Genomic DNA, 15,688 nt, shown 5'->3' on the forward strand with positions numbered 1-15,688 from the left:
AGAACGAGTGGATCAAAACAAAAGCTCCAAGCTCTCTACAGAATTCTACAGCGCCTATACATACACCTATACATACAGACGTGATTTGTGTTGTTGTTGGGAGAGATGAGTAGCAGTGGGAGTGAAGGAGGGACGTGTAAATGGAGGAGGAGAGAGGGGAAAGTCAAAGGCGTGGTGGTGGTTTTCGCGTGGATCTCTGTTTCTGATGCGCAGATTGATGAGTTTGTTGATCTCTACGACTCGCTTCAGTGGAGCTCGCTTGTTTGTCGTTCTGATTATCTTAATCCGTAATCTCTCTCACTCCCTCTCTCTCCCCCCTCTCTCTCCCTCTCTCTGCCTCCCTCCCTCTCCCTCTCTCTCTCGTTTACTTTCATTTTATTTATTTTTTGCTGTGTATGTTATGTTAGGTTTATGTGTTATATTAGTGAAATTGAATTGTTATTACTTCCTGTTGAGCTGCTCGATTATCTCTCTCTGTCTCTCTCTCACACAGGCACAGATACACACTATTCTTGCTTGAGTTTGATTTGATTTAGTTCTGCTATGTGTGTGTTTGTTTTTTTATTAGTGAAATTGATATGTAAACAGTTGTGATCATTTTGCTATGTGTGGGGTGTGTGTGTTTTTGATGTAGTCGTAGTTGATATGTACTCTTTAAGCACTGGATGTTGTTTGTTTATTAGCTTAACATGTATTAATTCTTGATCAACTTGATTTCTTTGTGTGTGCTTGTGTTGTATTAGGTATAGCTGTATAGCTGTGCCTAACCTGATATTTGAATGTAAATAGCTGTGTTGATTTGCTGTTGTGTGTGTGTTGATTTTATTTGGTATAGGTCTTCTGGGTTGTATATTTACTACAAATTTTTGTGTGTCTTTTGTGTTGTATGTGTTTGATATAGTTGCTATGTGCGTGTGATGTAGTCGGTAATATTTGGTGCTGAAGTTTTGTTGCTATAATCGAAACGTAAAGGACTGTGTTGATATATTTGTGTGGGCGTCTGTGTTTACAATTGCTGAGTTGTATTAGGTGTAGTTGTTTGATTGCTGAGATTTAAATGTACAAAGCTGGGTTTATACTTTTGTATGATTTTGGATGATCAACGCAAATGATTGTTGTTCTTACAAGTTGATGTTGAGTGACTGAAGTCGAAGTTGTTCTGTTACGTATTTGGTTTACGGAAGGAAACAAATTTAGTAAGTAAAAACACTATTTTTAACTTGTCCGCCATCATTTGTATCTTTATGAAGTAATGAATGGTAAATATCCAAAATTAATCCAACATTCTTGGTTACGTAATGTGAAAGAATTTTGGATGCTAATAGTGGTAATACAAATGCAAATTTAGATTATTGTTGTTTGATATTTGCATCGGAGAGATGATGTAAAATGTTGTATGATGGATGGACAAATCATTCTGTCGTTACCTGTTATTCCGTCTGTCATTACCCGTTATTCCGGATAAGATTCAGTAATGTTTGTTGCACTTCACTTGTGGCGGGAACTTAAAAGCTATGGTGTGCTAGTGAGTATTGAGAATGACGTATTCAGCTTTACTGTTCTGTGTGATATAGTACTTGTTTTAGTTGTATTATATTACTGACGTATACCTTAAGTAAACTTTTTCTGTGTGATTGGTGGTTTTGGTCATTGCATTGATATTTAGCTGCAGGAGGTATACATCTCTAGATCCAAAGAACCAGGATAAGCATCCTGGTTAAACATTAAAATATTAAATATTGTGTACTACTACTGATAACCTGCTTAGTAGCTTCTCGGTCTTGTACTTACTCAACGTGTTACCGGGTTAAAGTTATTGAGGCTGGCTAGTTGGAAACCTGAAGTTATTGTCTTGCCTTTTATAAAAGAAATTTGGACCTGATAACTCACATTCTTTTACAATATTCGCTTATATTAGCTGATATAGACACCAACAAAAAAAATGCAATATTAACATGCTAAATTAAATACACCAGAAGGTTGCAAAGATTTTTTTACTGTACGTATATCTTGTCCAAATTTAACAACTTTCTAATCATTAAGATTTGCTCTTCATGCTAAGTTCAGAAGGTGGACCTGGATCAAGTTGATTATTTTCTCTGTTGTAACTATATATTGTTGGCGACCAAGATTTGGATCTGTTATATAATATAATATTTTACTTTGGACGTAAGTGACTTGGTAATGCTTTATCTAGTAGGAATAGTTTAGAGTTTTGATATATATGGTAGTAGTTGTCTGTTGGGAATCTAGATAGTTACTAAGATTTTTTCTTGTAACCTAAATGGGGCTGGACAATGTTAGGAAGCAAAAATATAAAATAAAAGTAACACAAATTTTACCTCTCCATACCACTTGATGTTTGACAAAGTACTGAATGAATTTGTATCTTTAAAAGTTTATCACGTCCTTGATTTAGTCTTTGCATCTAATATGCTCTTTCCTTGCTTCAATGAATACATTTCTTGATCATCAGGAAGCTAATTAAGAAATTAATTTTGCAGATTTTTCCCTGAAAAAGCTACATCACATGCATTTTCAGTCCTCAAGGAGCTTCTTAAGGTAAGTGCATGAGTCTATTGTTGGTTACCAATGGTTACATGGTCTATGATTAGATTCAGATTATCAGGTTATATTGTGTGTCCATTTTTGAAAGTTGTACTTTGTTTTTACCTAAAAAAGGACTAGGAATATATATTTTGGAGGAGCATATTTCAACCTAGTTTATTATTGTATTCTACAAAATTTTGAACCTATTTGATTCCTGCACCACCCCCTCCAAAAAATCCTCCAGGGAGACTAGTAAGATGCTATATGTTTTTATATGGTGGGCTTAGCACTTGCTGTTTTTTTCCTTATGGAATCATGTAACTGATGGACTGACAGACTAAACATGGTTTATATGGCCTGTGCAGGAGCTAAGGAAAAAGCCCTGTCCCGTGGTCCTTGCAGCTTTCTCTGGTGGGGCAAAAGCTTGCATGTATAAAATATTTCAGGTAAAGTAATATTTTAGATGTTAAATTATGAGAGAATTTGACTAGAATACCAGATATATTTTCCAAATAGATTTTGGGTGATGGTGATTCTTTGTTAACTGCATATGCTTCTCCATTTATTGATGCAGATCATTCAAGGAGCAAGTGAAGCACAACTCAGCCTGGTATGAATTTATTATTTAAAATTTCAGATAGCGTACACTTTGATACAAAGTACCACTATATTGTAGCTGAATTGATTGCTTCTGTTTGATGTTTTTAATTAAGTTTGTTTGTTTGCTGTATTTTGAAGGGTGATAGCCAACTGGTTATAAACTGCATATCCGGTCAGATTTATGATTCTAGCCCTGTTGACTTTACTGATGATCTGGGTGCTCGGTTTGCTCTGCACCCCGCCCTTCTCAAAGTGCCTGGTTCGACCAAATTGGCATCTTTGCTTGGAAAGGGTGTTACCTCTAGTCTTGATGCTTTGTTTATCACTAGGTTTGGATCACAACGATCTGAATATTGGCAGACTCTTTATTCCTCAGTTGTAAGTTTCCTTCCGACTCACACAATTCTTTGAAGCTGTCAGTTTCAGTAAAATTTGACAGTTTTTTTCTGGCATAACTGTTTGCTGCAGAATCTGGGTTCCCCTTATCTCCTATTATGCTCAGGAAATGATGATATTGCTCCATACCCGGTTATTCATAACTTTGCTCTGCGCTTGCAAGATTTGGGAGCAAACGTTCAGCTTGTTAAGTGGAATGATTCTCCTCACGTCGGTTAGTCGGAGACCCAATATTTATTCATTATCCTTTCCCATAGTTTACTACGTAGTCAGTTACTTATTAATTGAAAGTTCTGCTTTAAGGATTGTCCACTTAGTTGTTTCCATTTACTAGTATAACAATATAGTTTTTGGGATAAAGTAGATCTAGATGTACTGTGCTTTGGTGCCTCTAGAACTGGTGTGCCAATAAATGTGATTGACAGAAGAACCAAATATTTTCAAGTGATAAAACATGTAAAGAACACATTAAAAAAATTTACTTTTCTAATAAATTTTACATATAGTTTAAATTTAAATGGTAAATAATGTAAATGGCCAGTTTGTCGTCGTCATTCTTTAAACTTTTCTGTGTCTAAAGTGCATGTTGTAAATTATGTCGAACCTCTGCATACTACTCGATTGCAGGTCATTACAGGCTTTGTCCAATTCAGTACCAGGCTGCTGTCTCGGAGTTGCTTGAGACAGCTGCTCAAGTTTTCTCCCATAAGATTCTTAAATATGGTGAAAGAAGTGGGCTTGAGGGCATGCATGATCAGATTTGTGAATTAATTTGTGACCTTCAGATTGCAGCTGTTGACTCAAATCAGAGCCTACGCAGAGTTGCGCTCGGACCAAATGACCATTTTTTCTTGCCGAGTTCTGCAGAGCAGCAAAATGAGGGAAACTATGGTTCATTGCAAGAAGACAGGAAAGAAAGATCACCACGTTCATCATCCCCTCCAAGGATAAATGGTCATAGTGTTCTTGGCCAAGTTCTGTTTGATGCCTGTGTTCCCAAGAACATTGAGGGCTGGGACATCAAATTTTCAGGGTCACTGAATGGGCAACCATTGGCTTCTGTTCGCAGAAATTCACCTTTAAGCGCTCTGAAAAGTTTTCGCCGGTCAAGATTATGAAATCACCCAAAAACTCATCTCCAGTGTCAGTTTTCCCAATGAATTTGGAGCTGTTATGCCAAATTATATCCGAAAATACCTCCAATACGAGTAATGCAAGAAGTGAGTTGATTTTGACCACGTGATGGACCTGATCCGTGGCATTAAGTGTACAGGTAAGTTGAGGATGCTTTTTGTACAGAGTAATATAATGTAGATATTACAGCTGTTTATAGGATGATCTGAAGAGGTGTAAGCACTTTTAAGATGTTTTTCGTTTTTTTCTTGTAGAAATATTAGATTGATGAAAGTGTTCGTTTATAATTATATGCTTATGTAAAATTGCTTGTTTTGCGGTTCTTAGATTTTTTGAACTTTCTGATTTTGGTTGCCAATGGATAGTTAACATCATGGTATGGGGCTGTTTAGTTCTTGTTTCAATAAACAGACCAGCATATCTTTAGTTTTTTTTTTATCAAAACAAGGAAAGGGAAATACATAACATTGAAAAGCTTAGCAAAAAAAAAAAATAAAAAAATACATAACATTGAAAAGTTCTTTATAACTGAATAATGCTATTATTAGTGGGAGTGGAACCAATAATATATTTTCAATTAGATTTGAAAAAAATTGAGAACATTTTTTAAGATATTTAACATCTTTTTACAAATTAAGAATTAAGAAAGCAATTATAGAATAATTCTAATCTTAAATATAGAAAACGACCGACCATTGTTAAATGACTACGAGTACCTGCCGGCTGCCAGGGGTACTTTAATCCTAAATTAATAGTAGATAATATTAAACAAATAACTAATAGTAAATTAATAGTAGATATTATTAGTTTCGAGGATTGGTTATTAACCAAAATGAACTCATTTGTTGTAAAAGAATACTCTCATTCTTCTCTGTAAAATGATATCAGATTTGACGCGCAAATATTAACTTTCAAAATTTTAATACAACATACAAAATTCTTCTTATACTAGCTTATCAAACAATAACTGGTACTTTCAATATCTTAGAACTTATTCTTATACTAGTTCGACATTTTTAATTATGTTCCTGATAATATTTTAGAGCTCATTTTTGCAAGTCAATGACTTTTCAGCTAAGCTGGTTTTAATACGAAAGTTTAAATCCATTTGAAAAGATGATGTAGAAAATTTCAAATTGTAGATTTATAAGAAAGGAAATTGGAAAGCAATAGACTAGAATTTATAAGAAATGGTGGCTAGGTATCATTTGAGTTCACCTAGGATGGTGAAAAAGAATAGCAGTAATCAATTTCAAGAACTGATGACACGACTATATGATACTATCCAACTACATACCAATACAAAGAAGATTACTAGCCAAATTCTCGTGTGAAGCATTAAAACCAAATAATACCAAGAAGATTACTAACCAGCACGAATGCTGAAAACATGCTCCGTTAAAACCAGTTACCATGAGTATCATCAGTGTTTCACAACTTACTGTGCTTGCTAGGATTGCCACAACTATTATCATTATAGGTATGATTGAATCGTGAATAACAAGGGAGTAACATATTCCTTGTTTCTTTTTTGTTGGAAAATGTGAGGTTTTCACCCCCACATTGTTATGTCGATTTTGAGTCACATATTTGAGTAACGATTGTTGTGTGCGCACAACGAGTGATGCTTTGAGCGCGTTCTCCTACGGAAGATCTTTCCAAGGCACTTTGAAGCACTCGAAATGACTAAGAGATGAATGAGATAATAATATACAAAGTTGGTCTCTTAGAAGTGGAAAATGAGGAATGTGTTGGAAGTCTCACATTGATATTGCAAAGGAGAGTACTTTGGCTTTATATAGCAAAACACTTATTGTTCACTATCATCTTGAAATTCTTCAAGTCTATGATAGTTAGTATTATACCTTGAGTGACCTTTGCAGTCGAATTCACGCAACGCAACAACTTCTTTGTTAGTAAGAATGTAGCTTCTTTGTTAGTAAGAAAAAAAGGACCATTCACAGTTCAGAGAATTCATGCAACTAAAATTCAAAAATATGTGTATGAAAAAAATGACCATTGCACGAGAAAAAAGGGTTCAAAGAATTCACGCAACTAAAATTCAAAAAATATGTGCACGAGAAAGAAGGACCATTATCACAATTAAGCCTGAATAACAATGATTAAATGGGATTCTACAACAATACCCGTGCCTTGTACGGGCTTCTACGCTAGTTTTGTGATAGTAAATCTGATCCAACACATTTTGAAAATCCTGCTAAATATACTGTAAACATTGCAGATTTTGTGTCTGTTTGGCAACATCAATAAAGGGCTTATTTTAAAAAATATGCTCTTAATCTTTTTATAAAATATTTTTTTAAAAAATATTTATGATATAAATGTTAAAGAAGTGTTTCATATATTTTATTTGACAAAAAAATAAGGTATCCTTTAATACTTGATATTATCACTATGCATACCATAGGTCATCTGAACACACGATCATATCAAATCAATTTATTAAACTATCCAATACTTATATGCATATATATAAATATACGGAAATTGCTAGAGACCACGAAAAATTATTCCAATTTTTTTCCCCAAATGATGTGTCGAAGTCTGATTGGCCGCATTCACTCCAATAATAATGAGACCCCCTTTTATATACATCAATCACCCAATCACAACCACCCACTCGTCTGTCACATCATTTGGTAAAAAAATTTGGGGTACCTAGCATTGCCCATAATATACTTTAACATTTGATCTTATCATTGTGGATACTATAGAGCCATCGTAACACACAATCATATCAAATCAATTTCATGAATCGAGCGAGGATATATCAAATTTTGATTGAACAATCCATTAGACTGGTCCATGTTACCATATATCTCTCACATTCGACTTATACAATGTTAGTCAGGGGTGGCTAATTTTTTTTTTTTTTTTATGTCGGTTTGAATCAAGTATTTATGATTATCATGTTGATTTTTAAAATAAATTTATAAAAAAATAAAACAAATATTTTACAAAAATTAGAATCCATATATAAAATAGAAGAAATATAGATTTTATAAATGATGGGCTCGTGCCTCGCACAACCTCTACACTAATTTTAGTAAACACTACAAAATTTATTGATAACTCCGCCATAATTTAATAACAATGACGCACTAACTCACGTATGACTGATAAATAATATGTTCAACGGTTATCTAAATGTAACTCCCCACATTTGTCGACTACTATACGCTACTCTTATATATCAAATACAGTGTTCCTGGACATTATTAAAATTGACTAGTTATAATTTACCGTATTTTATACACTTTTATGTATAATATTTGTATAGCTACAAATTTTCTCAGATAATTATTACGATTTATCGAGATAGAACAAGAGCTTCGACGACAACACCTTATTTGGAGCAAGTCAAAGGAAAAAGAGAGGAAATCTCATTGAGTTTTCGGAATTCTGCACCAATACTAGCGAAGCTAGGCGAGCAAATCCTCTTTTTAATCAGTAAAATATTTCTCAGTTGATCGAGATTTGAGATGAGGTACATAAATCTATCATGGTCATCAAAATATGTATCGTATATTTGTATTTACTCATTTAGGCTAAGATGAACTTATCATTTAATTAATTATCATATATGAATTCTGTAAATTGGGTACTATATATTTACACGATTTTTTAGATTTTTAAAAGTTATATTCGAAATTTTTTGTCTATGCGATTGATATTTCTCAAAAAAAATTGAATTGCAAAAATTACAAAATATTTCTTGCGGTCGATGCTTTTCATTTAAGTTGTTTTAAGTCATTATAATTTTTAATAAACATGTTTAGGTCTTTAACGTTATAGCAAAATTTATTTTTCTAATTTTGTATATATATCAGCTTTGATTATGTATATATATCAAAAATAAAAATAATATATAAATATCAAAAACTAAAAAGATATTTAAAAAAATATGAAGAAATACTACTTCTAATACTATGATTTCAAATTCATTTTTACCTCCCCACATACTTTTTACCCCTATATGTAGCAGTAAAAATCTACTGAAATAATATTTTACACATTACTTCATGCTTGCCTTTATATTACATATATCCATTTTTCAAACACAGTGAGGAGAAAAGCTTAAAAGCCTTAATGGCCATCCCTCAAGATCAGCCCTCTTCAAAGGTACATTACTATATAGATACATGTTTTTGTAAGTATTGGAGTTTACATTGTTGTTGAGCTGATGATCATAATGTACTTGTTTTTAGTGTGCAGAATAATAAAGCATTGGACCCCAAAAAAAATAATTTCAAGAACAGGGATGGTGATGGTATTCAAGCAAGCAAACACAAAAAGGTTAGCATTAAACACCTTTTTACATATTTATCTAATAGACCCGGGAAAAATTATACGGTTGAACCTCGATTAAATATTAATTATTGACGTAATAAACTTGTTTTAATTATAATTTTTTTCATGGTCCCAACGAGGACGGTGTATTTTTATTTTCATAATAACAAACCCGATAAGGTAATTTTTTTTCTTCACCCCAAAGATTCGACTTTGTTTGTTTTGAGTAATTTTGAAATTTGTTTTCACGAAAATAAATGGATCTAGGAGTTGTAATTCATCTATTTATATTTGCACCTAGAACATAAATAGACTTAGGATTTGTAACATTTTATTGCAGAATTTTTTGGACATAATGAACTCTTTGAGAAATTTATGACTTATTGGAGATGATCTTTGTTTGTTACAAATGTTTTCTCGTTTATAATTTAGAAAATTAATTAAGTTTCATTATTTTTTGCAGGTTGTTTCCTTTAATCTTGACAAGAGTATAGTAAGGTTAGTTAAGAAATCTATGGTGAAAGATTTATTCAGGATCATTACTTGTTAAATTTTTGTGTTTTACTTTTCTAAAATGATTGTCTCGATTTTGAAGCTATCAACCAAAGATCGGAGCAAGTGATAGTCAAGGATTTCATCTAAACATATCCTCCCCAGTGGACCGAGCTCTGGATATTAAGGCAAATTTAGCATCTAACTTCCCTAGTTTTGTGAAAAAGATGCTCACATCACATGTTGCTGGCTGTTTTTGGCTGGTAAGTAGTTGGTTAATTAAGTGGTATTTCCGAAGAATTGCCAAACTCATGTTTCTGATTAATTTATGTTGAAACTTGTGAATGTTTCCTCCAATGACAGGGTCTTCCAAAGAAGTTCACTGAAATGTATTTACCAAAGGAAGATGTAATTGTTGTTCTTGTTGACGAATCTGAGGGCGAGCATGAGACCAAATACCTTGCTGAAAAGAGTGGACTAAGTGGTGGATGGAGAGGGTTCTCCGTAGCTCACAATTTACAGGAGAATGATGTTTTGGTTTTTCATTTAATCCAAGAATTTAGATTCAAGGTAATGTTAAACTTCTGCAGCATCAGCTAACTATCTTACTTCCGGAAGTGCTTAATTGTTTCTAATTTATGAATGATATGTCTTCATCTGAGTTGCGCGTTCCTAATACTATCTTTACAACCCTTGAACAAAAAAGGATTACTAATTCAGATCTTTATTCGTTACTTCATGTTATTAAATTCTATTTGCTTTAGAATTGAGATACAGGAAATATACAAAGCTAAGTCATTAGTCAAGAAAACGAAACATAGCAAATTTTTCTTTATGCATTTCTTTTGCAGGTCTACATTGTGAGAGCTAATGCCTTGTCTGAAGTTGATGGAGCTACTGATCTTCTAAACTTGGGCGCTTGTGAAAGAAAGACGGAGAGTGGTAAGGTCATTTCCTGTTTATATTTTCTTTTAGTTGATGTATGTAATTGGTTGTCAAATAATAATCTTTGTTATAAACTTAAAAGATGATCATCAAGAGGGGATGAAGACGACCGCATTGGCACCAGAGGAACATCTGAAGCAGTATTCTCGGGTCCACAACGCTCAAGAGAAAGACATGGTCGCCCTTAGTAATAATATTGATGCTGCAGTAGATAATTCTGGGATGAATTTTGATAATTCTGGCTCAGACGATTTGTATGGTCTCTGGATTGCTTCATCAGTTACAAATTTTAAAGATGTGAAGAATTTTGAAAATTTCAGTGTCACTGTGGACAGAATAATCCTAGACAACGAGATACCACATGACCGTCGGGTAAAATACTATCAGCTGTGCTGTAGTCAGAAGTCGTACCTTCATGACCAACTCATTGAGATGCTAAGCTTGCATCTAGTAGTCGGGATCATTCTTGAAACCGTCAGCATTTCTGATGCTATTAGTTCTTCAAAGCCTAGCTCATATAGAGATCTGAAAGCATGGGACGACACTTTAAAATCCTTTGAGATATTAGGCATGAAAGTGGGATTTTTACGTGCCAAAATAGTCAAGCTACTCACCCTCTCATCTGATTCAGAAGATGCTCTGCAATGCAAGATAGTTGAGAAAGCTAATGCAGAGGGGGAGCTGAAAGCTCTTGAAATAAGGCGTAGTAGTCTGAAAGAGGTGATTGAAAATTTAGCTCATGAGATCGAGGCTATGAAGATTAAAGCTCAGAACATTGAAGCTGCGTTTCAGGAAGAGTCAAAGGCACCATGGTGAAATTCAAAGGAATTATCGTGCTGGAGCATTGCTAAAGAATTTGTTTTTTCGAGCTAGAAAAATTTAACTGTTGCCTTAACGAGAAAGATTATTGAACTTTTGTTTGTGTATTGCATACAACAAGATAGAAGACGGTATATCTAGCGAGATATGAACTGTTGCCTTATGAATTCTGAGGTTTCTCTCACAGTAAAATATCTGTTACCTGATCGAGATGAGGTCAATAACTTTTTTGTTCATCAAAATTTGTTTTATATATTCTCGGAACTTATCATTTAATTAATTGTCATTGGGTACAATTTTTTGTATTGTTTATTAATTAAAATGGTTTACCAAACCAAATTCACAGACCTTTATAAATCTTTATAAATCTTATAAGAATATTGGTATCCCAAGTTCTGTTTGCAAATGTTTTTCTCAAATGACCGTGACAGGCAGATTGCTAATTTAGTAATTTTAATTGGGTGGTTGATTTGCATACATGTAGCATCATTATTATTAGTGTGAAATGAACCTATTATACATTACAACCTATATTTGGGAAAAAAAATTGGGAAAACTTTTGAGGTACCTACCATTTTCTATATTTATAAATACATTGACTTGCATAGTAAGATATTTATTTACATGATTCCCTTGATTTTATATAATTATATTTGCAATTCTTTTTCTATGCTGTTGATATTCCTAAAAAATTCTTAAATTACAAAAATTATAAAATATTTCTTGTAGTCGATGATTTTGATTTTTAAGTGTTTCAAGTCATTTTGACTTTTAATAAACATGTTCAGGTCTTTAACGTTATTAAAAAAAATATTATTTTTAATTTCTTATAAAAATTAGTTTAAATTTTATATATACATATAGACAAAAGTTATTTGGGATCCCTTAATTTTTTGGAGTCTTGGAGTCCAAATCCAGGCCATCAATTTAAAAGGCATCCTACGGCTGGGAGTAAAATTGGTATGTTTATTTTTAAAACTAATTAATCAGTAATTTTATACAAGCAGCGAAACAGATGCATATGTGTGTATCTTCTCTGCGGACAAACATTCTAGCGCATCTTATGGGGCGGTTACAACAAGATGAGGTTTTTATGGATTTCAAACTTCAACGATGTACTGCATTCTTTCTCTCCCTGCCTAAATCGTTGTCACCCTGTCGTTCATGTGTTTGGAGGTCAATCAAACATGTCATTTGCAGGACGCTAATACCATGTCTATTCAGAATACAGAATCCGGTAAGTACTGCATATAATTTTGTCACTTACATTGCACCTTAAATAAAAATACTACGGAAACTAAATAAATTTCAATTACAAGTATGGATGACAAATGCTACTGTTACCATTTTCAAGTATCTTGGCAAAAAAACACGAATTTTTAAGATACATATGGTTTAGTTAGCTACTCTGCAGTACGGATACTCTACTGTGGCTCATCATACGTTTAAGATTCACTAAACCAAAACATAATTACAGGACACAAGCATATAGACCGTGTAAACTTATAAGCAGCGGGACTCTAAAATCTAGGTACCTCTTAACCAATGTTTGCTTATTTTCCATACCCCACCATAAGATCAACCCCACCTGTACTTCACAGTACTGTACTCGAATAACCAAACCCACAACCAAAAAAACATCTTTTGCATCCAAAATTAAACAATGCAGTACCACACTTTCTTGCCCATCAGGACATATCAAAACTAAAGCCCCACAAGAAAAGGTAATTAAATTTTTAAATCAGTAGCTCATAACTAAATCCCCCAAATTACCCACTCGGCAATGTCCTGCCCTAACAGACAAGACAACACTCGATTCTCAATTGATAATGATCGAAATATACTGCACTTATTATTAGCTTCCACTGACTAACATTATCAAAACCCACAAAATCCCCCCACAAAACACACACCACTAGTTTGAGAATCGCCTTGCAGAACGACAAATTCATCTACCGCGGGGCGGTTCCCAAAAACTGGAATGCTTTTGATCAATAAAACTGCATGCAAATAAAAAATCAAAACAAACGAGGTACAATTTGTGGGTACCTGAACTCATACTGCCGTCGCCAAGTCTTGTGCTGCGGAATGGGATTGGGTTCTTGAATTAAGACTGTGAAGTCCCGCACTTTGGTCTGATCACACCGAAAATCAAGCCTTCGTGATAATGACGGTAGTTTTGAGCGGATTATGTGGGATAGGGGTACGAGTTAGCGTTTGAATTTTAATAAAAATGTATCCTCAGTATTTACTTTCATTTAATCTCAGCCACAGGATCGTTTTTAAATCCAATGGTAGATCTTAAGGACTCCAATTTGTCAAAAAATCTAGCACCCCATAGATCTCACCTCATATATATATATATATATATATATATATATATATATAACATTTGAAATAATATATAAATATCAAAAATCAAAACATTTGAAATACATTTGAAATACAGGGTGAAAGCCTAATCTAACACTTTTCCAAGAAAGAGTGTCCAAAATAACCGGGGGGCTAAAAACGTGCCCTTAATACCCAATTAAAGACGCATACAAGAAATGCGTATACACGTTATAAACAAACAGATCCTACACACATAACCAGAATGGTAATTGATAAAACACATAGGTTTTACTCTGTACGTTACGCATTCTAATCATGCGAGTATCAGGCACACGAACATCCAACATGTGTACATGATACATTTTCTTATTCCCGCGATTGTTTTGTTGACACTATACGGACAAACTAACCATATACGCTCAGGAGAGATGCGCATCAGGATACACGCATGTACAAGATACGTGTTGTAGCAAAATCCTGTGATAAAATATTTTAATTTAAAATAGTTTATTTGCATACGCATTGTTTTAATACGATACACATATTATAAATGTGTGGGTCTTTGATACTTATTGTATAAATGCGTGGGTGACTTCCACAGTTCTAATCCACATTAGGGCTGTTAACGAAACGAATATTTAATGAAATATTCGGTATTCGAATTTGTTTAGTATTATTCGTATTCGTTTATTAACAAATACAAATACGAATTCAAATCTTAAAAAATATTCGGTTCATTAACAAATACAAATTCGAATAGATAAATATTCGTATTTGCTATTCGCTTAATTATTCGGAAATTAAATATCATATATATATATTTATATATATATATATATATTATTTTTATATTATATAGAAAAATATTATATTTCTTATTTAATAGGATTATGGATTATTTTGGGACCAGATATTAAATTAAACCAGCCTAGTCCATATACTAAAAGGTTGAGCCAGGGAAGTTCTGTCGTATGATCTTGGAATTAATTAAGGCGTATTAAACTTTACATTTTGGTTGTAATTTGAATTTTATTTTCTTTGAATTGGATGATTGTAGTATGTATAATTAGTACTTTATAGTTTGCTTGGTGAAGCATGAGAGTTTATAACTTTTGTCATGGGCTAGCACTTCAGTTATTTAGTTCCATTTTGTTTTAAATGAGTACTTTAAACGAATACGAATAGTTCGTGAATCTAACCGAATCCGAATACAAAAACAAATAATTATTCGGATAATAAATGAATACAAACCCAAATATATGTATTTAAACCGAATACAAATATGAAAATTAAGATATTCGTTTTGAATTCGTTTCATTAACCCTAGTCCACATTGACTTTTTGTAGGCTCAAGGCTACAGATAAGAGAACTAGAGAAGTGAAACCATTTGTTTGCTGTTTGTTTTTGTCTGTTAATGTAAACACTACACACGCATTTACAAAATGCGAGATTCGGTAGGTAAAAAGGACAATTCTTCTGAGAATATATATTTTGGATATTCAAAGGTTGAAAATTGGTTATTTAAGACATTTTCTCCTTTTATAAGGATCCTTTTAGAGATGATCTTTTTAGGATGCTCTAACTCCTTTAACTATTCTTATGCACCCTCGTCCCAAATTATACGAGTTAGTTGATTTTGAATATGTAATTCAAGATATACTAATCGTCCAATTTCATAATTTACTTTTTCAATTTATTTTCGATAAATAAAAATTTCATATTTAAAATTTTGTTTGAAATACCGGTTTTTAAATATAATTCATGATATTTAAATATTTTCTAAACAATTTTGTTAAAATTACTAACTTCATAGCTGAATTTTTTTAAATAGAAATCAAATACAATTCATCTCTGAAAAATAAATACATGTTAATATATTCAATAAATGTATACTTGTTGTAATTTATGGTCATTAATTTATTTGGGTGCATTAAGCAATTATTAACTAATCTTGATGAATGAACTTATTAATTTTGACACTTGTATGAATATATATTTAATTTATAACATTAGTTTGAATCTTGAATATATAATTATATCATACTTGAATTATTATGTTAATTGAGTCTATACCGAGTTCTGATCGAATAATCCATTAGTTTGGTC

General features: G+C 32.8%; 1 protein-coding gene across 1 annotated transcript; it reads left to right on the forward strand.

The window, feature by feature from the left end:
- On the forward strand, positions 1–5,008 carry LOC108203060 (uncharacterized). Its single transcript, XM_017371772.2, has 7 exons — positions 1–287; positions 2,505–2,562; positions 2,916–2,996; positions 3,125–3,160; positions 3,289–3,528; positions 3,619–3,760; positions 4,174–5,008. Exons 1-7 carry the CDS (start codon positions 106–108, stop codon positions 4,662–4,664), a joined length of 1,230 nt encoding a protein of 409 aa, XP_017227261.1. The 5' UTR covers positions 1–105; the 3' UTR covers positions 4,665–5,008.
- The last annotated feature ends 10,680 nt before the right edge of the window (positions 5,009–15,688 follow it).

This window comes from Daucus carota, chromosome 9 (genome assembly GCF_001625215.2).
Source record: "Daucus carota subsp. sativus chromosome 9, DH1 v3.0, whole genome shotgun sequence".
NCBI classification, from domain to species: domain Eukaryota; kingdom Viridiplantae; phylum Streptophyta; class Magnoliopsida; order Apiales; family Apiaceae; genus Daucus; species Daucus carota.